Here is a 26,937-nt window from a genome sequence, read left to right on the forward strand (position 1 = left end):
TAATCCCTTCCGGCTGCAGTACTCGCTAAATTTATCTAATTAAGTTTGCAAGCCCATGGGAGTTTGAGATAATAGGATGGTATCATCTGCAAAGAGGAGGGCGGGGACAGAATCACCGTTCAATCTTGGTGAGTCATGGTTGCTTTGCTTCAGATAGTGAACCAGATCATTAATGTATAGTGAGAAGAGGGTTGGGGCAAGCACACAACCCTGTCTCACCCCCCTCTTAATAGGTATTGGGTCTGTCAACTCACCCTTTGGCCCCCACCGAACCTTTGCAAATGTATTTTCATGTAGTCTCTCTAGCTGGCTCAAGAGGTTCCCTGGCATACCCTGTTTCCCTAGTGCAGCCCATAAGGAGGCTCTTGGCACTAGATCAAAGGCTGCGCGCAGATCCACAAATGCGATATAGAGATGGCCTTTCGTTAGTCTAGTATATTTCCACATTATCGTCAATAGCCTAAAGGCCTGATTGACTGTGCTCGTCTGCTGTCTAAAGCCAGCTTGGTATATAGTCAGTATGCTGTTTCCATCTATCCAGCTGTTAATCCTATTCAGCAGCTGTCTAGCATATACTTTTTGCGTGACATCTAAGAGGCTAATAGGTCTATAGTTCCCTGGTTCATCCCTGGAACCTTTTTTGAAGACTGGGATTATTTCTGCCCCTTTCCATGTCTCGGGCACAAGACCTCCCCTTAATATAGCGTTACTTAAAAGATTTAGATAAGGTGCCCAAATTTCTAAACTATGTTTGAACAGGTCCCCCGGGATCTTGTCCAAACCGGGGGCTTTCCCCAGCTTGATTGCTTCAATGGCGTTCACCGTCTCCTCCAGGCTAAATTGTAACTCGGGTAAGATGCCCTGAGTGGCTAATGTTTTATGTCTTGAGGGATAGAAATCAAGGCTGGGGGGATCAGAATAAAGGTGTGTAAAATAGTTAACCCATGTATTGGGATCTATATGATGATCAGTAGAAATTTTCCCCTCTTTGCTACCATGGGTAACTATTTTCCAGAAGATCCTAGCATCACTGGTTTTTGCTGCTTCCAGGAGATCTTGCCATTTTTGATCCTCCCAGTTACTTTGGGCAGTTGCCAGTGTTTTCTTATAACTGGCCCTTGCCTGCTGTATGGCCAATTGGTTCTTTTGCTTTAGAGCCTCTATCAGCTCCCTTTTCCTCTCCCTACATTTGGTAGTGTACCATGGGCTGCTTGGGGTGATCTGCACAATCTCCTTTTTGGGCTTGTACCGTGGCTGTTTGGTCAGGAAGGGTCTTAGTGCAATACTCATTGATTGGTGGATGGCCGTGATGGGGATATCAGTAAGTTCATTTTCAACATAAGGCTCTAGGAGATTAGAATATGTATGGTAAATATTTGTCATAGTCTCCAGATTGCCTATTATTGCAGGCCATTTTATATCCTGTCTGTTGTTACTGAGGAAGGGTTGTAACTCCACCTTATTATGTTCTACATATTCCAAATCCAAATCTAGGAGGTGGGCGCTAAGTTCAATTATTAACGGGAAGTGATCGCTTTCCCTTCTTTTATCTATTTTAAAAGTCATTAATCTTCCCCATGTACTTATACTATGTAAAATATAATCTATTTTCGAGGTAGAGTTGCCTCTCTGGAAGGTATCCAAGTTAAGGCCTCCTTCACCCACTCTACCATTACATGCCCTCAGTCCATGTTTTAATGTAAGGCCCATAAGTTGCAATGCAGCCACTGTGCCTGGGACAGTTTTTTCTATTGTTAGATAAGGAATTGCTCTGGCTCGATCTTCTTCTTCTGCTAAATGTTCAAATCCAGTTATGGGTTCATAATTGCAATTAAGGTCACCCCCTATCATAATTGTCTCTCCTCCTGGGATCTTTTTAAGCAGGTCGTCTAATAGAGTTATTTCAGGCGACTCCAAGTTTGTCCTTCTAGGTCTTATATATACATTGAACAAGTGGGATATTATCTTATTTTTTCCCCCCATATGTTTTTAAAGATGTCAAAAATATTGGTAATTTTACAAAATATTGTGTTTTCCTTCACTTAGCACCCCTACCAATCTGCATTCCTCTCTCTTTCCACTACCCATTAGGCCCATCCCATGCACCCTGCTTGTCGTATAATATATTTAATCATTACATGTCAACCTGATTGTCAAAAAATCTGAAGCTCATCTCTCCCCCCACCCACTGCAATCTTGCTAACCAAGCTACGCCCCTGCAGATTCTGGATGTATTGCTGTAGAAGACTTGCCTCTGGAATTGTTTGATGTTTCATTCCTGTCTGGTATTGCACTGGCTCCCTGTTCCACTGAGAATGTTCTACTTTGTAGATGATACAGCAGGTCTTTATGATTATGAGTAGCTAATGTAGATCCCCCAGGGTGGGAGAGATGTAATCTTATTTCTTCAGTCACCTGATATGGTGAGAAGCCTAAGGGATTCACCACCCAATTGAGATAAGACAAGAGCACCAGCTGTGGTTCTGCAGAGAGATTTTCTGCATCAATGATATCTAGTACTTACCTATCTTTTTTTGGTGACATCTTTGAAGGAGAGGTTCATGGCAGTGGTGAATCTGAGTGGTCTGTTTTGTCTGTTCTCGACTATGTTTTCTGTGAAGAAAGTGATGAGGCTGTTGTAACTTTTTCAGAGTGGGTGATGGGTGTGTATGGCATTGGGATTATGCAGTATGTAGTGCTTAACTAGAGCTCTGCTTCTATTGAAGTCTTCAGTATTGGCCAAATTGCTTAAAGTAGCTTTGACCTTAATGATATGAATTCTTGAAGAGGAACTGCAAATGTTCAATTCCAGAAGGCATTTTGTGCCATTTTAATTAATGTTTGCGGATGGAGCACTTCTTGTCAAAACCTCCTTTTGTAGATTATAATTTAACTGCTGTGCCAATGTTGTGTTTTACAGTTCTTCTGGGACAATACATAAGTGACAGAACATTGGCATCGATTGCACATTTGGTGATAGGATATGGTCATGCTTGAGTGTGTCAATGGTGTGTAGACATTAAAGGAATGATAATGTTTCCCAGCTGGTTTTAGTTGCTCTTGTGATTGATGGAGAATGGGATGGCAAAGTGATGGGTGGGCAATGGGATGGCAGAGTCATCAGCCTTATTTAGTTATCTGAGTAAGGGTGAAGATGATTGTCCTATTCCCATGAATGTGTATTAGCCCCTTGATGCGCTGGGTGGTGATGATGTCTTCGAGGTTAGGAGGATCACTCCTATTTTCTTGGAAGGCCTGTCCTCTGGGATTTTGAGCTCAGCAAGTGAGATGTTAATGGTGTGGTTGATGATGGGGCTTAGGGTGAGTTTGGTCCTTATGAGGAGAGAGTCAGTGGCAGGTAGCAAGGATGTGAGGTGCAAGGTCTCCTGGAGAATGCAGATATTAGGAGTTGACAGAGACTTTCAGTCCTCCACTAGGTTACTTCGAAGAATATGTTATAAGCTCTGGACCCTAGCTATGAGGACATCCAGATGTATGACGAGGTGGCGATGACCCAAATTTCAGTGATGAATAGTATATATTTTCTGACCTAATAACAGAGCCTGAAAACTAAATCAGCTGCGGGGCAGATTGCAGAGAAAACTACTGAAGGAAGAGGCCACAAGCCTAATTGTCTCATGGTGGATTCTGTTAGACGATTAATGGAATCGGGATAGATGAGGTTGATGCTATTGGTGTCATGGGCTACTCGTCGTTTATGTTTTTGGCCCACTGGAACTGCAGTGAGGTCTTGATTTTTGCAGGTTCTGCCTTGACCGAGGTAGGGGCGGCCCTTTGTGGTAGCCATGGTGCTGCCGAAAGAGGAACGCCAAAAGCAGTCCGTGCCCTCCAGAAGGAGTCCCAGAGGAAAAACCCCAAAAGGGAAAAACCTCTAAGCAGGAACTCCCTGGAACTAAAAAGAAGCAAAAAGGGAAGTCTTTCCAACAGGAAAATTAATACTGAAAAAAGCTGGAACAGGCGAGGAAAAAACATAACTGGCGAAAAAAGTAACAGGAGCAAAATCACCACCAAAGGAAGTGTTGCAGCGCAAGGAGAACAAGAATCGCTCACCTTACATACCCAAGAACAGGAAATGACCAACAGGAAGGAGAAATTCACCATATTGGATTGGGAACAAAAAATAGGAACATACAGAGAAAAGACACCATGTTGAAAAAGGTCCCTAAGGCATCCAGGGAGAAAGAAGGCATGCTGGGAAGAAGAAAGAACATGGCAGCTTGAGAAGTGCATAAATACAGGAGGAAAGGAAAAAAAGAAAAGAAAGAAGGACAAAAGGATAGGCTCATGAGGTAAGTGAGGGGTGTGGGGGGAGGTGTCCAAGAAAATAGTGAGGGTGCACTGCGCCCACAAGTCTCCGAGGCCCCATGCCCAATTTGGGGCCTCAAGAATAATAGAATATAGCAGGGGCGCGGCATGTCCGGCCGCCACGGATTGCAGCCACACCCCGAGCCGAATTCTTGGCTCGAGCCACGGTCCGCCGCGGCGCGACAATTGGGCAGTGTTTTTGTCTAGTCTGTGCAGCATGTTTGTGTGTGAAGTGATGTAGGGATTGCACACACTGAACCTGACATTAGGCTCATGATGAGTGTTTAACTAGTACACAGCAGAAATGGCTTTGGCCTACCTAGGCTCAATATGAACAAAGCCACGCTGCCATGTGGGCAAGAGTGCTCTAACAGTGCCATGGCCTGACAGAGTTCTTTCAAGGCTTTTGCTCATTAGCAGATGTCTGGGAATGCTGAGCATGTTGGGTATCTGGTGCTTTAGTGAAGATGTATCTGCTTCTTGAGTTGTACCTGGTCATGGGAAGGGGGGGATTACATGACATTTCTGGTGGGTTCCTAATTGGTTGCCAGTTGGTTTCTCGGCGATACAAGATTTAATGAACATGGCTTTATGGTCTGCCCTATTTGGCAAGCAGGGGATTTCCAGGTGAAGTCAGTATTTCACCATGTTGTGCTTCACTTTTATCAGGCTGTTTCTATCCATCCAGCCTCCCTCTCTTTTTATTCCCAACTAGCTGTCTATATATTCTTGGCTGTCACTTTGTCACGTTTTCTCTCTCATTAGCACAGTAACTAGCAAAGTGAATTTCCTCTTTATTCCGTGCTATTTTTATTATAGCGCCGATGCTGTTATCACCAATACCTTTTTCTAAACATTGATGTTACTAGTCTCTTCTGTGGGCTGAAGCTTCTCAGAATGTCTGTTAGTTGTGAAAGCTACTGTTTCTTATTCTTATTTCATCTGCCATGCCTTCTTGCATAGTACTAGATTGTTGCCTTTTACTGCCTGTCGCTGAGTGAGTGCCTTGTTATCTTTTAATCTGATCTTCATTGATCGCCTCTCTTTTTCATGTTCACCTTTCTGTCTCTCTGGGAGTATTTTTGTCAATCATACCTGCCTCTCCTTTGCCTCTTTTGATTGGGTGTTTCATTGAGTTGCTTTTTGTCTCACTTCTTCCTCTTCACTGCCTTCTCAGTGAGCATATTGGTGCATTTTAAGCCCACGTTTCTCTGTCTGCCTCTCTGTGATGGCAGTGCTTTACTCCTTTTATTCTCTTCCCAGATGGAATTTCCGAGCCCTTCACCCTGAATGATTTTCAACACATGATCTTCCACACTCCATTCTGTAAGCTGGTGCAGAAGTCCTTTGCTCGAATGATGCTCATCGACTTCCTCAATAACCCCAACGCCAACACAGAATCTGGGATATACAAGGGCTTGCAAGCCTTTAGGTGAGGAAATATGAAGTTAAAGTGCCTTTTCAGTGTAATTTGCTTCTTCTTTAGAAAATTAATATACCGACTTCTTTGTATAGGAATTTAAAGCTGCAAGAAACGTATTCCAATAAAGAGGTGGAAAAAGCTTTCTTGAAAGCCAGTCAAGGTCTCTTTAACCAGAAAACGAAACCATCGCTCCTGCTCGCCACTCAAAATGGGAACATGTACACACCTTCTGTATATGGCTGCCTGGCCTCAGTCCTTGCACAGTGAGTACAGACCAACATCTGATTAATCAGTGAGGGACTTAAGTACACCTTGTACAGACACATGATCGTACGGCAGGCATTAAATCATCAAAGGTGAAAGCCAGAAAGGTGGGGCAAGGGTTCAGCATACTCCCTTGTCATAGATCAAGGACTGGTTTTGTATATTATAGCATATGACTAAACAATGAAACACCTCAATACATTTACAGACCTTTAAACCTGCTCCAGCTCCTGACAGGGCAATACAAAAATTGAAAATTGTTATATGGTTCAACAGGTAACCACCTGAGCATCTGGTATTGACTAGCAATTGCTAATAGGGAAGAGAAGGTGTATGTTAGGTGCTATAGCAGTTTGTGTTTTTGTTCTCTGGCTCAATAGGACTGCAGAGCTGATTCCACTACCTACTTGGTGTGTACAAAGTGGAAGTAAGGCTAAGAAAGTAGGCCAATCACCTACCAGCAAAGCTGCATCTTCACTTGCCTCAGCTATGAAATAAAAACGTCATCTAATCCCTCAATGTTAAAGTTATGGACAACATTATTGTCTAACATAAAGGAAGTACAGACAGATGGTTAGATTGCTACCTGGAAAGATATTAAACAGAGAGAAAGACAAGACAGTCAGTATCAGCAAGTATCAGCTTGATGCCTTTACTCCGACTTGGATGGAAAATGTGGACAATAAGAGAAGAAAGAACAATCTGTTGTCAACTGGCATCAACGAAGATACAGAGACTTAGATAAATATCAAAGGCTTTCTGTTACAATATTTTTATGGTAAGTCAGGTTTACTGCTGATGGCAAGTTTTACATTCAGAAGATTTACAGACTTCCCTCAATAATTAAAAAGATATACCAAAGGAGAAGAATTGTTATTACCAGTCCAATGATTGACAGGAATCTTCGGTGAAAGGGAGAATATACACCTCTGCCAGAACTACTGCAAAGGGATGCCTGACTAGAGGATGAAAACTCACTATAATGAATGAGCTTGCAAATGGCATGAACACTATGTGAACATCGAAGGCTACATACGAAGAAAACACACCAACGTTTAGTCATCATAGCAAACTTTTCTGTATCACAAACTAGTGGCATTTAATGCCAAATTCTTCAAAGGATTTTGTTGCTGTCTTCCATTTTGCTTGACGCAGGTTATTCAGTATGGGGCTAATTGTTTCTCTAGATGCTACTGTAGCTTTGGAGGACAGGTTGCCAAACTGCTGGGAAGGTGGCAACCTGCAATCAACCGTAGAGCTCCCCATAAAATGTACAATAGTGGCATGTGTTTCTTTTGCTGTAACAAATCCACAACATGGGTGTTTTTCTGAAAACTAAGAACAAAGCCCCTGATCAGCTGGGAGTTTTCTGTCAGGTTGTGGGGCAATGGCGGCCGGTAATTTTAGGAGGGAGGGCAGCACACTCACACTCATGCATTCACACAAGCACACACATCCATTCACAACACTCATCAACATTCAAACATACACGCACGCACCATACATTCATTTAAAAAACACACACACTTACCTTCACACACACACACACTTACTTTCAGCCTTGGAGGTCCCAGAAGGGTTGGGACTGCTGCCTTCCCTCTCTGGGATGGGGTCAGTAAGACTGCTGACCCCTCCCCACTCTGTGACGAGGTGTCACTGATTGACACTCACCTTGACGTCACTGAGGGGAAGGGCCTCAAGGCACCTTTGTTGAGCTGAGGAGGTCACGCCCATAGGAGCTGTGACCTCTTCAGCCCAGCAAAGTTCAGCTCAGACAGCCAGTAGTCTGCGCAAATCGCACATGTCTCTCTCCTGGCTGCCTGATATGAACATGAAGAGTGGCTGTCAGGCTGACCTTTGCTCAGCCTGACAGGCACTCTTCATGAGGGGCAAAAGGTGGGAGCTGTGGCCCCTCTCCCCTAAAGGACGGGCTGCAGCTGTTGTGGGGGATCATAATTACTTTGTTCCTGTCTACAACGTTAATGAAGACAAAAGCAATGGTGGGTGATTGCCAGCGAAATAACTTAAGGTTGAACAAGAAAAATTCAGGTTTTAGAGGATAACATCGAAAGAGATAAAAATTCTCAATTCTGATTTACGGGCAATAAACTGCATAGGATCTGAGAAGAGCAGGGACATTTGCAATGTTGACAGCACCAAACCAACTTTTTGAGGGCCAAACATTACTTTTTTATAGAAAAAAACAATATTTATAAAACTAGACTAAAAAGAGCAGATCCACAGAGGTGAAGAGTGTTGCACCCTGCCAGGAATTTTAGGCAGATCATGAGATTAAGATTAAGGGTCATAATGAGGAGCAGCAATTATTTGACATGAACACCACTCATCCTGTTCTCACTATAGACTACATGGAATTATTGGCCTTCTAGATTGCTATAATTAGACTGATATAAACTTACTGAGCTTTTGTTTTGCATAGTGAAGAATAATGAGCAGGTGGGTTAACCAGTGAATTCCTTTTCAAGCCAGGAATTCAGTTCATCCCAACATTGTTTATCTCCATAATGCATTTTCTAAAGAAGGAATATGATCTGTGATTTAATTGGCAGATTGATCATCCCTTATCCAAGTCATGACTCCCAACTTCCAAAAAGCAAGGGTTGATCTACCCTTCAAAGCTCACTTATAACATTTTACATTACTACTTTGCAAGCGTTTTGTGAAAGTCAGTGGAGAAATGTGTGCCAAGATCATCTGGATTTCACACAGTGAATGCCATACTTCTAACAATATTTTGTGTTCTCTAACAAATAGCTGATGGAAAGGTTTTCTATGACATTTGTCCACAGTTAACATTTGCTGTGGGAAGAAACCATTCAAAATCCTGATGCACATCACACGGTGTTGTTTTTCATAAACTGAATGTGTTAAGGTAGTCTTTTGACATCCTGGCAGTAGCCCGTGGCTGAGCAATGGCCTAGATGATGATTGCAATCATTGATTAAAATGTCTCCAATAAGTTGCAGTATCTACAGGAGTAGCTGTACTGGATTTCTTTGTTTGTATCATTCCATGTACTTTTTTTGATAAAGTATGTCAGAAAACTGGCTTTTTTGCAGAAGTCCCCTCACTTTTTGCCCCCATTTTTGACTGATACTGGTATTTTCTGACTCTGATTGTGCCCTAGGACCTGTGCTCTGATTAAAAAGGTATATGCAAATTAGGTATGATTATAATTGGTTTTGACACCCTACTCGTATGTCCCTAGTATATGGTAGGCACATAGGTTTAGAGACTCTGGTGGAGTTAGGGCACCCATGGCTGCCCTGCTTTGGTGTCTGGTGTCATTTTAAAGGCAAGCCTCTCTTGCTGGCTGCTTTTTAAAATAAAATAAATCAAAAATTCGACTTTGGAATTAATGGTCACCCCTAAAGTCTGCCCTAGGTGTCCTAAGGGTTTTTTGTGTATTGTAGATATATGCAGGGACATTACAGAAGTTGTTTTATAAGCCCCGGTGAGGAAAACTGTCAATTTTGTTTTCCCCATTGCAGTGCATTAGCTAGGCTAATATCGGAAGGCTGTATTTTAAAATAATAAAGTCTTATTTCTGATAGGAAATAAATTAATATGTCATTTACGATATCAAATTAATAGTTAGAATACATCCAGCAACTTGCCAATGTTAGATTTATTATAACTATTACAGTGAAAAATATTTTTTAGAACTCTTTCTAAAAGTTACCTGAACCAGCCCAGTAGTATCCTTTCCTTCCTCAGTGGTGAGCTTATGGCAGTCTGAGCCAAGCCAGCTTAATGAGGTGTGAAGTGGCCTGGGCTGAAACAAAGGAAGCATCTGGTGGGTGGAGATCTGCAACAGCAGATGGCAGAGCAAGAAAGGTGTAGGCTGGCCAAACGGATCGTCATAGGTAGGAAAGACACTTAGGACAGAAACCAGACCCCTCATCCAATTCCCTGCACTCACAGCCAGATAGGAGCCCCTGTAATTGAATTATCAGAGGGGCTGGAAGGGGTGTGTTAGGGAACCTTAGCCATACCAGTGGGTGGGCTTAGCCAGATCCAACCTCCCAGGAAAGACTTTCTCCATTTTGTGTTTTTGTGAACTAGTGCTTTCAGGGATCGATTTTGCAACACTTCACAGGAAGTGGTCACCCGAGAGAGTGTCACCGTGCACCCCATTGGTCAGGGGTGCCCACCTTCTTGCCAACCCAGGAGCATGGATAAATATGGAAGAGCTGCCCAGTAATTTAGATCCCTGCTGGAAGAAAATCAGAAGAAGAGGGACTGCCTTGCTGAATCTCTGGTGTGCACCTGAAGGACTACACCCACAAGGACTGCACCAGCTGCACACTCTGGGCTTCACCACAAAAAGGACTTTCTATTGCTTCCCAAGACCCAGAAAGTAGATTCCCAGTAAGCAACAGATGTAAAGGAGCTATCAAAAGTCCCCTGCATCAAGTCCTGCAAGAAGTGTCCAGTTGACCAGCGTCCAGTGACCTTTTGAGAAATCTGATCAGGGTCATTCTGAGAACTGTAGTCCCAACTGCCAAGGAGCAACTCAGAGCTTCTGGAACCTTGAACCAAGTTTGTGGGCACTGCAAGACCCCAAAAAGACTTCTGGAAGAAGATCCAGAAGTTTGAAGAAGTTTGGAGCAACTTTGAAATAAAGCTCCATAAAGTGACTGATCCATCGCTGGGGGGGGAGGGGGGGAGGATGAAGGGGGGTGGAGGGGGTCAAGCCTGCAGTGTCGAACTGCGACCCAGCCTGAATTTCAGGTTTGCCCATCTGAAGCTCCAGAGCTTTTCCCCATCAACAAAACTTCCAGGAGTTGACCCGGACCTCACACTGTGCCACGCCACCAACGTTGCATCGCAAGCGAGCCTGGAAAGTAGCTGCGCTCGACGACGAGAGTAAAAGCTCCAGAAAAAAGACTACGTCCACACGTAAAATTTTGACAGAAGCCTCCCGCTCAGGGTTTCCCACTTGGGCTCCATCGCGGTCAGCCTCAAATTTTGACTTTGCCCCGGTCAAGAGTGACCAGATGTCCACGGTTGGTGCTTCTAGGCAGTAGAAAGCAGATTTTTACATTTAATCTTTAAAAATTTGTATCTCTGGTTCCCTACATTGGATTGTTGTCATTTTAGTGTAATTTTAAAGATAACAATATTTCCTATTTTCATATATTGCTGTTGTCATTTTTATTTTGTGTTATATTTTTCTTATTCACTGTTTTGTTGATATTAAATGCTTTACACACCTGTCTCCTAAATTATGCCTAACTGCTCATGGGCCAAGCTATCAAGCATTGAGCAAGGATTCATTTATTGAGACCTTGACTGGGCCTTATGCTAGACTGTGGCCTATTACTAAGTGTAGGTACCTACCTGCTCTTAAAAATAATCCACTTTCCAACAATTGTTTTTTATTGCATTTTCAAAGCAGAAAACAATCCGAAGGAATAAAACAGACAGTGCAGAACAATCAGCTACGATCTCCCGGCAACCAGTCCTCACAAGGATAATCATTACAATCCAAAGAGCCCAAAATAGTCCCACCTAATACCCCATATCTGAAAATGTTTCTATGGCCAGCTACGCGCTGCATATACCGGTTCCTCCATTTTGGAACACCAGTCCATAGCCCGCTGCCAAGCTTGTAAGTCTGGGGCGGCAGCTGAGGTCCAGTTCAGAGCCTCTTTGTATTTTTTTTAAGGGAATACAATTTACATCAATTTACAAACTTAAATTGATTGCACACAATTTGCATTCCAAGTAGCATCCGTGTGACTGATTTCAGAGAAGATGATTCTCTCTCAATATTATGTCTAAACCTCTTCACAGTATCTTATAAACTCCTTTGCCTCCTCCTTGTCTCCTACCAGTAAGGCACACCACGTCATATTAGCTGTCTCTCCTTGATCATTCCATCTGGACTCTATAATCACACTGGAAACAGTCTTCCCCATTTCTGTCACCAATATATTGTATGTGGCATTTGCTGTTTTTCCATAATCTCATGACGTATTTCTTAGCTGCCATCAGCCCTGATCTTAACCATGTGATTTGCTATTTTGAGGCTCCTTGGACTTCATGAGGATTAGGCACTCTCTCCTCCTTCAGCAGCATCCTTGTTGCTCTGAGGTTAGGCTTCCTATATTTTGTCCCAGAAAACAAACCTCAGCCCTTTGTCATTGCCACAACACATAAAATGTTTCCCCATCCCTGGAGGAGTTACTCCATCACAACGGTTACGGATATCCCATCCTCCAAAATCTAAATCTCATTATATTTTATGGGATTTAGAGTTCTGCGGATGGGATATCTTTTGTTTCAGTTCCTGAGGTCATAGATGGAAAAGGCCTGGTGCCTTGTGTTTTCTTTTTTACACTTCTTAGTCTACAGTCTGATGGTGTCCTGGGTGTGGGTGTGCCAAGAACCACCAGAGATGGTGAGCTTGTCTGCAAGATAAGCAGGAGCGCTAATTCTGGTTTCTTTGTAAGTGATGCAGCTGGTTTTGAAGATGTTGCAGGTCGGCAAGGGGAGCCAATGGAATTCCATCAGGATGGGAGAGATGGGATCATATTTCTTCAGGCATCTAAGTGTTCAGCTGATAGACATCTGTAGTTTCCACATTCGTTTATCCCGACACAGAGCACTATGTTACTTAGTATGTTGACTCCCTTTCTTTATGCCAAATCGAGTGCATCAGCTGCATGTACTACCATGCTTGGTCACTCAAGAGTTTGAATCCTACTCTGAGGTTTGGAAAGTTGTTTCTACTCCAAGTTGGTAAATACATCAGAATTATTTCATCAGTCCATTTTTACATTTGGTCTTCTGTTTTCCTATCATGACATCCCTTTTGCCCCATTGTAGAACTTCTGCAGATCTGCACAGCGATGTCCGTCACATAAATGTTTTACCTCTTTTATTGTCAAGAGCAGGTTGCTGTTGACATTTGAAAGGGTCATACAATAGATGTCTGAGAACATTGCTATGCATTGAGCCATATGGTGGATTAGTAACCTTTGCTGTTCCACATCACTCTCTGCCATTATCCATCTGATTGTTTAATTCTGAATAGCCCAATTTAGGGAATTTACATGATCAACATCAAGGCGATTCCTCAAAGGAAAACGTAAGAGATCAAGGGGCATATTTATACTCTGTTTGCGCCAAATGTGAGCCAAAAATTTTGATGCACATTCAGCGCAAACCTTGCCCCATATTTATACTATGACGCCAGACCCAGCGAACGTCATAATCCCTCCTTGTGCGTCATTTTCTGCATGCGGGAAACCACCTTGCGTTAATGACATGCAAGGTAGGCGTTCCCATCCAAAAAATGACTTTAAGGCCTGTGCGCCTTATTTATACTCCTGCATCATTTTGACGCACAGGAGAGGGCGGGCCTTAAAAAACGGCGCACAGCCTGATGTGCGCCGTTTTCTAACGTCTGGGAGAGGGCAGCGGTTAAGGGACATGTGGGTCCACTTCCATGGTCTCTGACCATGGAAGCAGTCCATAGGTGCCATTCCCTGCCCCCAGGGACACCCCCTGCCACCCTTGACCACCCCTGGAGGACACCCATGGATGGGGCGACCCATCCCAGGTAGGTACAGGTAAGTTGGGGTAAGTATCATTTTTTTATTTTTTTAAAGTGGCATGGGGGGGGGGGCTAACTTGGGCCCCCCTACATGCCACTGTGCCCAATGGCCATGCCCAGGGGACAATAGTCCCCTGGGCATGGCCATTGTGCAAGGGGGCATGACTCCTGTCTTTGCTAAGACAGGAGTCATTTCATTGAGGGTTCTGCGTAAAAAAATGGCGCAAGTACGGTTTGAGCCACGATTTTTGACTCAAACCTGACTTGCACCACTTTTTGACGCACAACCCCGATTTTCCCCTACACCGGCGCTGCCTGGTTTGAGTCATTTTTTTTTTATCTGACCAGCCCGCAGCACCGGCTAACGTCAATCCTTAAATAAGGCGCAGCCTGGCGCCTAGGAATGGTATTAGCTGGCAGTAAAGTTTTTGACGCAAACCAGCGCCGGCGTTGGTTTGCGTCAAAAAGTATAAATATGGGCCCAAATGTACACTTCTTAAAGCAGTTGTGTCCAAGCTTGCCCATTGTATCTGGGTGCAATCAGAGCACAGAAGTTTCAGTGTTGCTACTCATGTTTTACAAAGGAACAATTGATGCATGTTACAGGCGGCCCTCACTGGTGCACGTGTTCGAGAATCGCTCCTATTGAAAATGTACTTTTGGGGTTCTCAATATCACCAAAACAAATTTTAAGCTTATGGAAAAAAATGAAAAAGCAACATACGAAAATTATATGGTAAAAAAACAGAAACTCACCAAGAGACTATTTGTAAAAGCACAATGTTAACACAAGTAAACACAACACAAGAAAATTCATAGCAGAGTTGTCTACCTGTTGTAAAACCATTGGGGTTAACTAAGGGGAGTCATAAGCAGATGATCAATTTTGGAGTGTACAAGATAGTCCATTAAGTACTGTATATATATTTTTCAGAGTTATTGTACTTAGGATGAGGGTGGATTGAAGTCTTTTTAAGAAATATCTGGAAATTAAGCGAGAAGTATACACGAAGGTCCATATATCTCCTCTGAGCTGTGCCAAATATGCAATGATGCAAAGATGCTGATGTCCTTGATAGATGATGCATGATGAAGATCCCACTTTTGCATATTTTTCTGCAGATATTCAGCAGAGCAGCTTGCTGGGTCAAGAATTGGTGCATTTTCCTATGGATCTGGGTTAGCCTCAAGCATGTTTTCTGTCAAAGTCTCTCAAAACACTACGCCAGGTGAGTGCCCAATTCTGCCGTTTTTATTTTCTTTCTCTTCCAGTCTACTTCTCAGTCACATATGGCTGACCGTTAATAAATTGCCATTAACTATAGTGCATTTATGAATGTAAAAACAATAAACAATTTATATTTGTTCTTAAAAAACGTGATTTTGAAATCTTTGTCTTTGGTCTGTCTGTCACCACCCTCTTTGTCTTTTGTGGATTAGAGAGCGTCTACACCACCAAATTCTGCAGTCCCTCTCCACCCTTAGAGATGGGAAACTATATGGTTTCAGAGAGCAGAGCCTCATCTAGCAACTCCGTTAAAAATCTGGTATTGGTAGCCCACCCTCCTCAGGGCTAGCAGGGTCTTTGTGTCAGAAGGTCTTCCTTTTTTAGAGCAGTCTTTCCGAGTAACATTTTACCTCCTCAAAATCGCTATGCCTGGCTTGATACATGAAAATTCTGGGATGGAAATTTCATTAATGTCCTCCATGTATGGGAAGAATTCTCCCTGCTTGTCAGGCAACAGATTGTTTTGTATTTCAGTAATAAACCCCTTCTTTGGCTGTTTCTCTTTATGAAATGCAAAAAACAGTGCGAACCGGCTGTCATGGCTTGGTGGCTTTCTGATATTATATTTGCAGACTGCCTGCCGAACTTTAATTGACCCTCGTTACATCCAGATATCTGTTGATCTCAATCTTTGAAGAATCCTCTCTTGCTATCCACCCATGATCTGCCCAGCTATTTACTTTTTGCCTACTATTTGACACATTCATCTCTCCATCAATCTTTTGGTCTTCTTTTACAGCTGTATCTGAACCAACTAATTCATCCATTACACAATCACGCGGTCCTTCGGGCAATCATTCATCGACAAAGTAATCCCAGAAGTCTTCTATTGTCTCTGGAAACCCTCCTCCTTCTATTACTCAGCCCTCTCCCCCTTTTCCTATGCCAGGGTTGCTCTCCCACTCCCTCCGATAAGATTATCCATATGGGTTGCTGTTCTTGTCGCTTATGTGATGAAGTACTATAACTGAGGTTGGTGTCTTCCAAAACTACTAAGACCTTTTGGATAATTGTCAATGGCTCATATGTATGGTGTACTATTCCAAATCAGTGCCATCAGTCTTTGACTCAAGTGTCTTTCTTAATGAGAAAGCTCTCCACATCCCACAGGTTAGTTCAGATAGCTTTCATTACTTCTATATTTATGAATACTTAGAAGGGGTGATTCATTTCTTTGCTGTTCTTGTGGGGTTATTATGTAAAGGCTTGATTAATCGTTACCACCAGATCAAGACATGGGTATGTCAAAGACAACTTTGTGGCCGTATCACCAGGTGCACAATGCAGCAGCTTTTCACCTGCTTAAAATGAGCCATTACATTACTTTCTTCTATAGGGCTCAACACTTGTTGAAGTTCCATTCCAGGTACTTTGGCATTGCTCAGAAGGCTTTCACTTCGCCAAACCCACCTTAACTTACAGTTAAAAGCAACCCTCACAAATCTTAGCCCTTCCAGCTTCATGTTTCTTATCTTTCTTGTGAAAGTGGGAAGTGATAAATTGTATTAGATCTTTCTGTTTGCTGGTAGCTGATATTTTGACTATCTAAAATGTAAAAAGGTACTTCCTGAACGCCCATTCAAGGGCTCAAATACCATAAATATATGGTTCCTACCTCACGAGGCTTCACACTTTCTTTCCATGTGGCTAATGGCAGTCAGTTGGAAGTTATGTCAACCCAGTTGAGCAGCATTTTGTTATTTACTCCAATCAAATCCAACTATCCAGTCCCCCCACTCCCTCCTGGAGACAAGGAAATTAGATAAGCAAGACTTACAGTAGCACTTTTAGCCTCCAAGAGGTGGGAGCCTCCATCAGCACATGAACATAAGATGAACTGTTGGGAAGAAAGTGTTGAAACATGCTCCGGCGATTAGAGACTGCTAGATCTGAGTATGCGTTTTACAAAGAGGCATTGAGTTGACTTTGACGAACAGGAAAATGGGAAGGAAGCAAAACATCTATCAATACACAAACACAAAGCAGACAAAAACTACAGCAGCCGGACTTCTCATTGACGAAGCCTGTACTTCCATAACATAGAGGTACAAGTACTTTATAAATGTTTTACTTTTATACTTTCCAGAGTAGGTGAAGTCTGGGGACCTCTTATTTGAAGACGAATGCGCCAGCGATTGTGGACAACAAGGCTTCTAGCACCCTCCCTCAAAATCGTAACCACTACAAACAAACAAACATCGTTTTATTCAATGCCAATGAACATAAACGTGACCCATTAAAACATATAATTTGCATCAATTGTACTATTAAACATACACTCACACATTTTACTGCAGTGCACAAGTTAAATTCCATGTTAACACCATAACGCTTTATAATTAACCTGATAAATTACTTGCTATTGCCGCACAGATTCTATGGTACAATCACTTTAAACAGGAAATTGACTGGCCCTATAAAGACAAAGGGGGTCATTTTGACCCCGGCGGGCGGCGGTCGCCGCCCGCCTGGAGGGAACCGCCATATGGCCGCTCCGCGGTCGAAAGACCGCGGAAGCCATTCTGGCTTTCCCGCTGGGCTGGCGGGCGACCGCCAGAAGGCCACCCGCCAGCCCAGCGGGAAACCCCTCCCCACGAGGAAGCCGGCTCCGAATGGAGCCGGCGGAGTGGGCATGTGCGACGGGTGCAGTTTGCACCCGTCGCGTATTTCATTGTCTGCTAGGCAGACACTGAAATACACAGTAGGGCCCTCTTACGGGGGCCCCTGCCGTGCCCATGCCATTGGCATGGGCACGGCAGGGGCCCCCAGGGGCCCCGCGGCACCCCCTACCGCCATCCTGTTCCTGGCGGGCGAACCGCCAGGAACAGGATGGCGGTAGGGGGCGTCAGAATCCCCCATGGCGGCGCAGCAAGCTGCGCCGCCATGGGGGATTCTAAGGGCAGCGGTAAACCGGTGGGAGACCGCCGGTTTGCCTCTTCTGACCGCGGCTGAACCGCCGCGGTCAGAATGCCCTGCAGGGCACCGCCGGCCTGTCGGCGGTGCTCCCGCCGACCCTGGCCCCGGCGGTCTTGTACCGCCGGGGTCAGAATCACCCCCAAAGTCTTTTTAAATGAGTTTATCTAACTGCACAAAATTAATGTAATGTTCTTTTGTGGGAGGAGAGGATGGTAACACATAGAATATTACACACTGCTCACACAACATATAGCAATAGCTAATACGCCACAACAGGTGGTTGGACAATGTTCTAACCGAGGTCCATGCTTCAGAGCAAGGTTTGAATATAATGGTTGATGCACAGGGTTCCTTCCAACTCTACAGTTCTATAACATTGTGTTTTTGATGCTCTGTGTTTTTTTTCAACCACAGCATGTTCTTAATTTCATCACTGCAGATCCAGCTGTTTGTTTCCCAGATAACAAGTTAGTTGTCTGCTCTCTCCTCCAGGTTCTCCTCTCAATCAGATATTGTCCAGCCTCTCTGATCTCCCTGGGCGCCTGAAGGCCAGGAAACAAATTAAGCCAGATGAGTTCGCAAACATCATGAAGTTGAAAGAGGAAACACATCATTTAGGTAAGTCTGATGGACCCCTCTGTGGACAGAAAACAACAAGAACATGGCTTCAGTCAAATTCACAAATAAAGGACATATCCATGGAGGTGGTGAGTGAGGAAAGAAACTGTGGGGAAGGCTGGAGTCTGGGAATACTTCCTCCAGCACTGGAGTAATGGATGAGATAATGTAAATCATGTGATTATAATGAATACATAATATTTGAATTATTAAATGAGTTATAAAATAATGATAATTAATATATTTTATACTAACACTTTGTTCACTAAAGTAATATTAGTGCATACATACAGTTGGTGGTATGTGTAAAAGCTGGTTTGACAAATCTGGAGCTTTTAGATACTATGCCGGCTTATGTGCACATTGTCAGTGTGTTGTCTTTGGGGTGAGCAGCTTGTGGTTCCTCCATAGCTAGTCTCCCTCCTATGATAGTTTATTTGAATTCTTTCATTATCAGCCTGCAATCTGTCATGGATCATTTGTGTTCCTTTTTTGTTAGGCTTGATTTATTTGAGAAACGCCATAGTTAGCTCCAATTATATTATGCTACATTTACTTTGAATTGTTCTCAGTGTTTTGTTTGTTTAAAAATAAATAAATAAACAAATGAGTGCTGAGGGATGGAATTTTAGTTAAGAGGCCATTGCTCACATACATTACTAGCACCACACCCACCCACTAGTGGTAATGCCAAAAGCCTTTGATGGGTTTATGTTTAAAAGTGCTGTCATCACCATATGTGCAATGCCATTTCAAGGTATTTTGATACCTTATGGGAGGTACATGTTTGCAACCATTTCTCTCAATTTTGGCAGCTATGTACTATACCCTTGTTTACTAGGTTCATGAGTAATGTCTCCCACGAGGGGGTGCTATAAGCAACAATGTTTGCAATTCACTTTAGCGATCCTGTGTGCGAAGTTGGCAGATGATGTTGGAATCATGTGTTTAGCTCACTGAAGAATGGAGAAGTTGTTTGGAAAATAGGTTGAGAAGATTGCAGAAGTTAGATGCATGATTGTGTGCAAAGGGAACATTTCTGAACCCAACAGGGAGGCGTACTAGATTGAGGATGAGGGAGGTGTCTTGGGGTTGACAGTGTAAATGAGTTTGTATATGGTGTGCTCGTGGGTAACATGAGAGTGGGATAGTTTAGATTTATGGTATATTGCAGTATGGGTTTAGGGAGGGTGGATAGTGATACACATCAATTCAGTTAGACATGGAGAAAACCTTGTCAAGGAGTGAATCAATCATACATTTGACGGTGTGCGGTTCAAAAGCACAACTCAACAAGGAGAAATGGAAAGCAAAGTTCAGCACAGAGCAATTCAAAAGCACAGTTCACTAGGGAGTGGCTCAAAAGCGCAGTTCACCAGGGAATTATTCAAAGGTGCTGTTCATCAGTGAGGTTTTCAAATTTGCTGTTTTCGGTGTAACTGGTGGGGAAGGATCCATGGCATAATTTACAAGTATGGGTGCCGAAGTATCAATGCTGATTTGGGGGTCTGCATAGAGTCTGATTCTGTTTCTATTACTTGGGGTCTTACCTCATGAGACGGAGAATTCATAATGTATGGCTATTTTAGGGTATAGTGACTGGCCTGGGTTCTACCATGATTTGGTTGAAATGCAACAAGGTTCTTCATGGTTTTGGCTCGGTCACTTTGATGTCTGGCATGGCTACTTTAGGCACGGCGAGCTAGAACTTCTGTGCAGACTGGGATCGCTTCATTCTGGTTGGGTTGAAGTTCTTCACTAAAATAAATATCACCAGCGGCCTTGTTGGAATCTAATTATTTACTGATTTAGTCCTAATTATGTTGGAGTTATGCTGGAGTTCTACTCAGGTTGAGTTACCTTTTCATGCTAATCGGGTTTCACCCCTCATTGTATGTGTTGGGGATCTCTTTTGTTTACAGTGTTGCTCTGTGTGGTTGTGTTGCAATGCTGTGCTATTAAATGTTAGGTCTTGGTCACTTGCATTTGCCACTGTGTTGGGTGGATTCGAGCAAAGTGCCACTTTTATGTTTATTGGATGGGTCAGGAAGTTATATTTCATACATAATTTCTCTTTTTTCTAGCAAACTACACCCCACAGGGTAAAGTGAGCGATTTGTCCCCAGGCACCTGGTACCTTACAAAAGTGGATGAAAAGCACCGCCGATCATATTCCCGGAGCCCAACCAAAGAAGTGGATGGCCATCCATAACCTGACTCGAGTATGTCAGAGTGCGCTTAAAGACTCCATGTGTTATTGCAAATATGCAAATGTTGAGCTCAACATAACACTCTTTCTGTATCCTTCTGACACATGAATATTCAAATCCACAACTCTTCTTTAATCCTCCTTTCCTTTAGAGCTATCTCAGCTGTACCAAGGCATAAGCATGCATGTGCCTTGATTTGTGGGCTGTAGAGATAACATGTGAGCTATATTCCCCAAGCATGAAAAAAGTATGTACCTGTCAAATATATAGACAAAATCCGAAGCTTTGGATTTATATGCACAAATCTATATAAAATGTATTATTTTGGTACCCTTGATAATGGCAGGGTTATGCAAAGATGGAATAAGAGAGAGACATAAATGCTGGGACATACCAAGAGAGAAAACCTTGTACTACTGTCCTTTCATCGAACTTTCACAAGAAAGGTGCAGCTCTGTTTACCGTTTTGATGCCACAGAAGGTGCTCAGCTGAGCTCTAAATGTGATGGTCCTTTTGCCACCAAGCAATCCTGTTTTTTTCTTCCAGGTTGACAAATATTTGATTAGCGCATTTAACTATCTTCTTCCTGTGCACTTTGACTACTTCCATTTTCATTGAACTAAGTTGTTTGGACAGGTCATATCTTTCTTCACAGCCTTTCTGTGCAGCGTGACTGCCATTCCCTTCCAGGAACACTTCTTCATGGGGACTCAGAAACAGAAGTATGTAGACGTTAGTAGAAATCAGCTGAAATTTGAGGGGTTTAGGAAAGGTGTGAATCGACCATTGTACCCACAGTTCTTAAAACAGGTGAACGAAATGCCCACTATGTCACAGAGCAGGCCCACAATCAACAGTATCAGGAATTCGGTGTAATAATGGTTTAAAATAATATCTAATTTAGTCGGGTTTCAAATTTTGTTGATATTCACCAACCTGTTGCCTACAAATTATATTAATATCCCCTAAGGCAGCATCTAAAGACTTCTTTAACCTCAAAGAGGCTCGGTGTTGGAAGCGTGCATTGGATTTTGTCCTCATATTCCAAAGTATATTGGTACATGAAGCAGACTCTCTACCCACGCCTTTTAAAGATATGTATCCTCAAGTTCCACCTTTTGTTTGGTCGGCCACAACTGGTTCTCCATTTGCAGCAGTTTGCATTTCCAACATCACTTAATGGCAAAATTAAAGTTACTTACTTGTAGCATTTTATGTACAACACAGACAGCCTGCAGGGTCCTTCCTTTCCTTTTTAAGAATTAAAGAATAAAATTTCTGTGCCTCCGCAAAACTGGGAGCTTGCAAATACAACTAAGCTTTTTGGATGCTTTCAAAGACATCATGCTTTTCTCAATTAACTGGATGAGATGTTTGAAGTGGTTTAATGGTCCACAATATGTGTGCGAAAGAACCGGTGTGGCTAGTTCTAGACAAAATACAGTGGATTGGTAGAAATATACTGGTTCATCACACTGCAAATTAGGGGAGTTATTTTCTTAAACTTAGATATGCAAACCCACTTTTGCTTTGTGGATCAATTTACTTTTTAGGATTCATGGTGGTTTAAAGAATCTTTTCTTGGAACTGACCAATTTGAAACATTGTTTTTTGTTTTATAATAGAAATAATTCATTTTTTAAAACCATGATTTGTTTTATTTTTAAGAATCAACACGTTTTATCCAAGAATCAATTTTATTTTAACAAATAAATGAAAGGTTGCAATTTTTCTAGATCAATTGTTTTGAGAAAAAAAGATGATGAGTCGCAATCACATTGAAACAAATGTTGGGCCAAATCAATTTATCTATTGTGTTCCCATATTAAATCTACCTATCCAAAGGTTTGGCAAGTATGTATGTAGCTTTCACTTTCAGGGTTGGTTGTACTTCAGAATTGCAGTAATGCAATAAAAGGAAAGACTGCACTACAAAAATCTATCTTCATCCATAACATTTGAAAGGTATTGTTCCTCTAGAGTTTAGCCCAAGTGTAAAGAAATGGCTCCCTGTTGCAGTTACCCCCCACTTTTTGCCTGATACTGATGCTGACTTGACTGAGAAGTGTGCTGGGACCCTGCTAACCAGGCCCCAGCACCAGTGTTCTTTCACCTAAAATGTACCATTGTTTCCACAATTGGCACAACCCTGGCACCTAGGTAAGTCCCTTGTAACTGGTACCCCTGGTACCAAGGGCCCTGATGCCAGGGAAGGTCTCTAAGGGCTGCAGCATGTCTTATGCCACCCTAGGGACCCCTCACTCAGCACAGACACACTGCTTGCCAGCTTGTGTGTGCTGGTGATGAGAAAATGACTAAGTCGACATGGCACTCCCCTCAGGGTGCCATGCCAACCTCACACTGCCTGTGGCATAGGTAAGTCACCCCTCTGGCAGGCCTTACAGCCCTAAGGCAGGGTGCACTATACCACAGGTGAGGGCATAGGTGCATAAGCACTATGCCCCTACAGTGTCTAAGCAAAACCTTAGACATTGTAAGTACAGGGTAGCCAAAAGAGAATATGGTCTGGGAGTCTGTCAAAAACGAACTCCACAGCTCCATAATGGCTACACTGAATACTGGGAAGTTTGGTACCAAACTTCTCAGAATAATAAACCCACACTGATGCCAGTGTTGGATTTATTAAAAAATGCACACAGAGGGCATCTTAGAGATACCCCCTGTATTTTACCCAATTGTTCAGTGCAGGACTGACTGGTCTCTGCCAGCCTGCTGCTAAGAGACAAGTTTCTGTCCCCATGCGGTGAGAGCCTTTGTGCTCTCTGAGGACAGAAACAAAGCCTGCTCTGGGTGGAGGTGCTTCACACCTCCCCCCTGCAGGAACTGTAACACCTAGCAGTGAGCTTCAAAGGCTCAAGCTTCGTGTTACAATGCCCCAGGGCACTCCAGCTAGTGGAGATGCCCGTCCCCTGGACCCAGCCCCCACTTTTGGCGGCAAGTCCCAGGAGAGATAATGAGAAAAACAAGGAGGAGTCACTGGCCAGTCAGGACAGCCCCTAAGGTGTCCTGAGCTGAGGTGACTCTGACTTTTAGAAATCCTCCATCTTGTAGAAGGAGGATTCCCCCAATAGGGATAGGAATGTGACCCCCTCCCCTTGGGAGGAGGCACAAAGAGGGTGTACCCACCCTCGGGGCTAGTAGCCATTGGCTACTAACCCCCCAGACCTAAACACGCCCTTAAATTTAGTATTTAAGGGCTCCCCTGAACCTAAGAATTTAGATTCCTGCAACTTACCGAAGAAGAAGACTGCTGAGCTGAAAACCCCTGCAGAAGAAGAAAGAAGACACCAACTGCTTTGGCCCCAGTCCTACCGGCCTGTCTCCTGCCTTCTAAAGAAACCTGCTCCAGCGACGCTTTCTCAAGGACCAGCGACCTCTGAATCCTCAGAGGACTGCCCTGCTTCAAGAAGAACAAGAAACTCCCGAGGACAGCGGACCTGCTCCAAAAAGACTGCAACTTTGTTTCAGAGGAGCAGACTTAAAGACCCCTGCAATCCCCGCAAGAAGCGTGAGACTTGCAACACTGCACCCGGCGACCCCGACTTGACTGGTGGAGAACCAACACCTCAGGGAGGACCCTCCGGCGACTCCGAGACTGTGAGTAACCAAAGTTGTCCCCCCTGAGCCCCACAGCGACGCCTGCAGAGGGAATCCCCAGGCTCCCCCTGACCGCGACTGCCTGACTCTAAAGTCCCGACGGCTGGAAAAGACCCTGCACCCGCAGCCCCCAGCACCTGAAGGATCGGAACTTCAGTGCAGGAGTAACCCCCAGGAGGCCCTCTCCCTTGCCCAGGTGGTGGCTACCCTGAGGAGCCCCCCCCCTTGCCTGCCTGCATCGCTGAAGAGACCCCTTGGTCTCCCATTAATTTACATTGGAAACCCAACGCTTGTTTCTACACTGCACCCGGCCGCCCCAGTGCCGCTGAGGGTGTACTTTTTGTGTGAACTTGTGTCCCCCCCGGTGCCCTACAAAACCCCCCTGGTCTGCCCTCCGAAGACGCGGGTACTTACCTGCTGGCAGACTGGAACCGGGGCACCCCCTTCTCTCCATTGAAGCCTATGCGTTTTGGGCACCACTTTGAACTCTGCACCTAACCGGCCCTGAGTTGCTGGTGTGGTGACTTTGGGATTGCTCTGAACCCCCAACGGTGGGCTACCTTGGACCCCAATCTTAACCCCGTAGGTGGTTTACTTACCTGCAAAAACTAACATTACTTTACCTCCCCCAGGAACTGTGAAAATTGCAGTGTGTCCACTTTTAAAACAGCTAAATGTGTTTTATGTAAAAAGTATATATGCTACTGTAATTATTCAAAGTTCCTAAAGTACTTACCTGCAATACCTTTCAAATGAGATATTACATGTAGAATTTGAACCTGTGGTTCTTAAAATAAACTAAGAAAATATATTTTTCTATAACAAAACCTATTGGCCTGGAATTGTCTCTGAGTGTGTGTTCCTCATTTATTGCCTGTGTGTATGTACAACAAATGCTTAACACTACTCCTTTGATAAGCCTACTGCTTGACCACATTACCACAAAATAGTGCATTAGTATTATCTCTTTTTGCCACTATCTTACCTCTAAGGGGAACCCTTGGACTCTGTGCATACTATTCCTTACTTTGAAATAGTGCATACAGAGCCAACTTCCTACACCAAGTCATCTTTCCTGTTTCCTATTTCGACTTTAACGGAACAACAGTGAACATTTTTTCATTTTTTCATTGCAGTCTCGGAGCCCCAATGACTTTCATGTTTTTCTAGGTTTCTGAGCCCCAGGTATAGAAATGTAACACTTTCCAAACCATCAGTGAGAAGATGAGTGCTGCAATGTTGACAGGAGTGATTTCCTGGGTATCAAGTGAGAGCAGCACAAAGAAGATGAAAAGCAGACCAAAACGTCTCATTCTAAATGTGCTTCATATATACAGAAACATCTGTCCTATTTGGTACAACACAAGGACAAGAACGAAATTGCTGTATCAAATGGTTTGCAGTGTCCTGGAGTACCCCGTTACCTATTTAATCCCACAACGGTTGAAAAAAGAAGTAGCATCCACACATACTGGCCCTACAAAAAGTTTCTAGTGGGATATAACTTTGTAGCTAGCTGTGGAGGCTGGAGGCGTAAGTTCTGATCTCAGTCTATACGCAAGGCTATACATGTGATCCTAGGCAAATCACTTAATTACTGGGGCTCAGTTCTGTAACTGCCACATATGAAAGAAGTTACAAACCTGTTTAACACTTGCATTATGAGCAATGTAAAAGTGGATATTTCTATTCCTTTCTGCAGCCTGATGCAGCAGCCGAAGAATTCTGTAAACGTCTAGGATGAACTAATTTCGCTAATGATGCTCAAGTCATGCTCTCCAAACGTATCAACAGAATGGAACAATCAGAAGAAACACCCTACAGAGTTCTTCTACCTCCTATTGATTCGTTTTATGCTGACAACATCACTGATACTACACAACAGTGTGGGATGCACTTTCACAGTCTTTTATTCTTAGTTAAGATCCCTCTGCTCTGTATGTTTTTTTACTTTGTCTTGTTGAGTTACTGAATTTCCAAATGGTATTTCAGCCATGTTATATTAAAAACAATGTTTTAACTTCTCTGTGGTTATTGCATGGTGTTTGGATGAATACAAGTATTTTGTTATCACATACTTTCTGCCTAAAGGCCACGCTTTACCATGTTAGAAAAAACATAGATGTGGGCGCTCAGCAGCCATTTATCAGTACAAATTGTTAAAAAGATGGATCAGATCAGTAACAGCAGACCAGTGAGAATTTGCATGTCATAACTCCAAGCCATGGTCCTCACATGCTAGCCTTAGGCTGTAAAGTACAGCAAAATTCAAATTCAATAGACGTTTACAAAGAATTAACAATGATTAACTCTGATTCAACATTGCATACCTGCACAATGCAAACATAACGTAGATAGTGACGACTGTGGCAGTCACTTGAATGCAAAGGTTAAACCTCTAACACAATGGAGGATCTTAACTTAAGCCACACATGAATAAGGGTTGAGATTGGGTGGCATGCACAAAAACATTGCATAAAAATAGCCTTGCAGTGTAAGACAGTGAAAATCGTCTATGTAACTAAAATTAAATGATCGTGAGATGTGTAAGGCATGTGATTATATAGTGCATGGATGTTCCACATAGGTCTAGGAGAGTCAGATCTATGCCAGGTTTTCAGAATATCCATGCATGTTAAATTTCAAGACAAGGAATAAAACTAAATTCAGTTACTTTGTCAATGGTAT

At 43.3% G+C, this 26,937-nt stretch overlaps 1 protein-coding gene across 1 annotated transcript in view; it reads left to right on the plus strand.

The window, feature by feature from the left end:
- LOC138293047 (hydroxymethylglutaryl-CoA synthase, cytoplasmic-like) overlaps positions 1-26,273 on the plus strand; it is a 38,891-nt gene extending 12,618 nt beyond the window's left edge. Inside the window, exons 5-10 of the mRNA XM_069232036.1 lie at positions 5,590-5,758; positions 5,842-6,012; positions 14,721-14,827; positions 18,295-18,420; positions 20,505-20,642; positions 25,952-26,273. Coding sequence (XP_069088137.1) covers positions 5,590-5,758; positions 5,842-6,012; positions 14,721-14,827; positions 18,295-18,420; positions 20,505-20,632 — 701 coding nt within the window. The 3' untranslated portion in view covers positions 20,633-20,642; positions 25,952-26,273. The remainder of the gene's footprint in view (positions 1-5,589; positions 5,759-5,841; positions 6,013-14,720; positions 14,828-18,294; positions 18,421-20,504; positions 20,643-25,951) is intronic.
- Positions 26,274-26,937: the final 664 nt, after the last annotated feature.

The sequence above is a fragment of the Pleurodeles waltl genome, chromosome 4_2, assembly GCF_031143425.1.
Source record: "Pleurodeles waltl isolate 20211129_DDA chromosome 4_2, aPleWal1.hap1.20221129, whole genome shotgun sequence".
Taxonomy (NCBI): Eukaryota; Metazoa; Chordata; class Amphibia; order Caudata; family Salamandridae; genus Pleurodeles; species Pleurodeles waltl.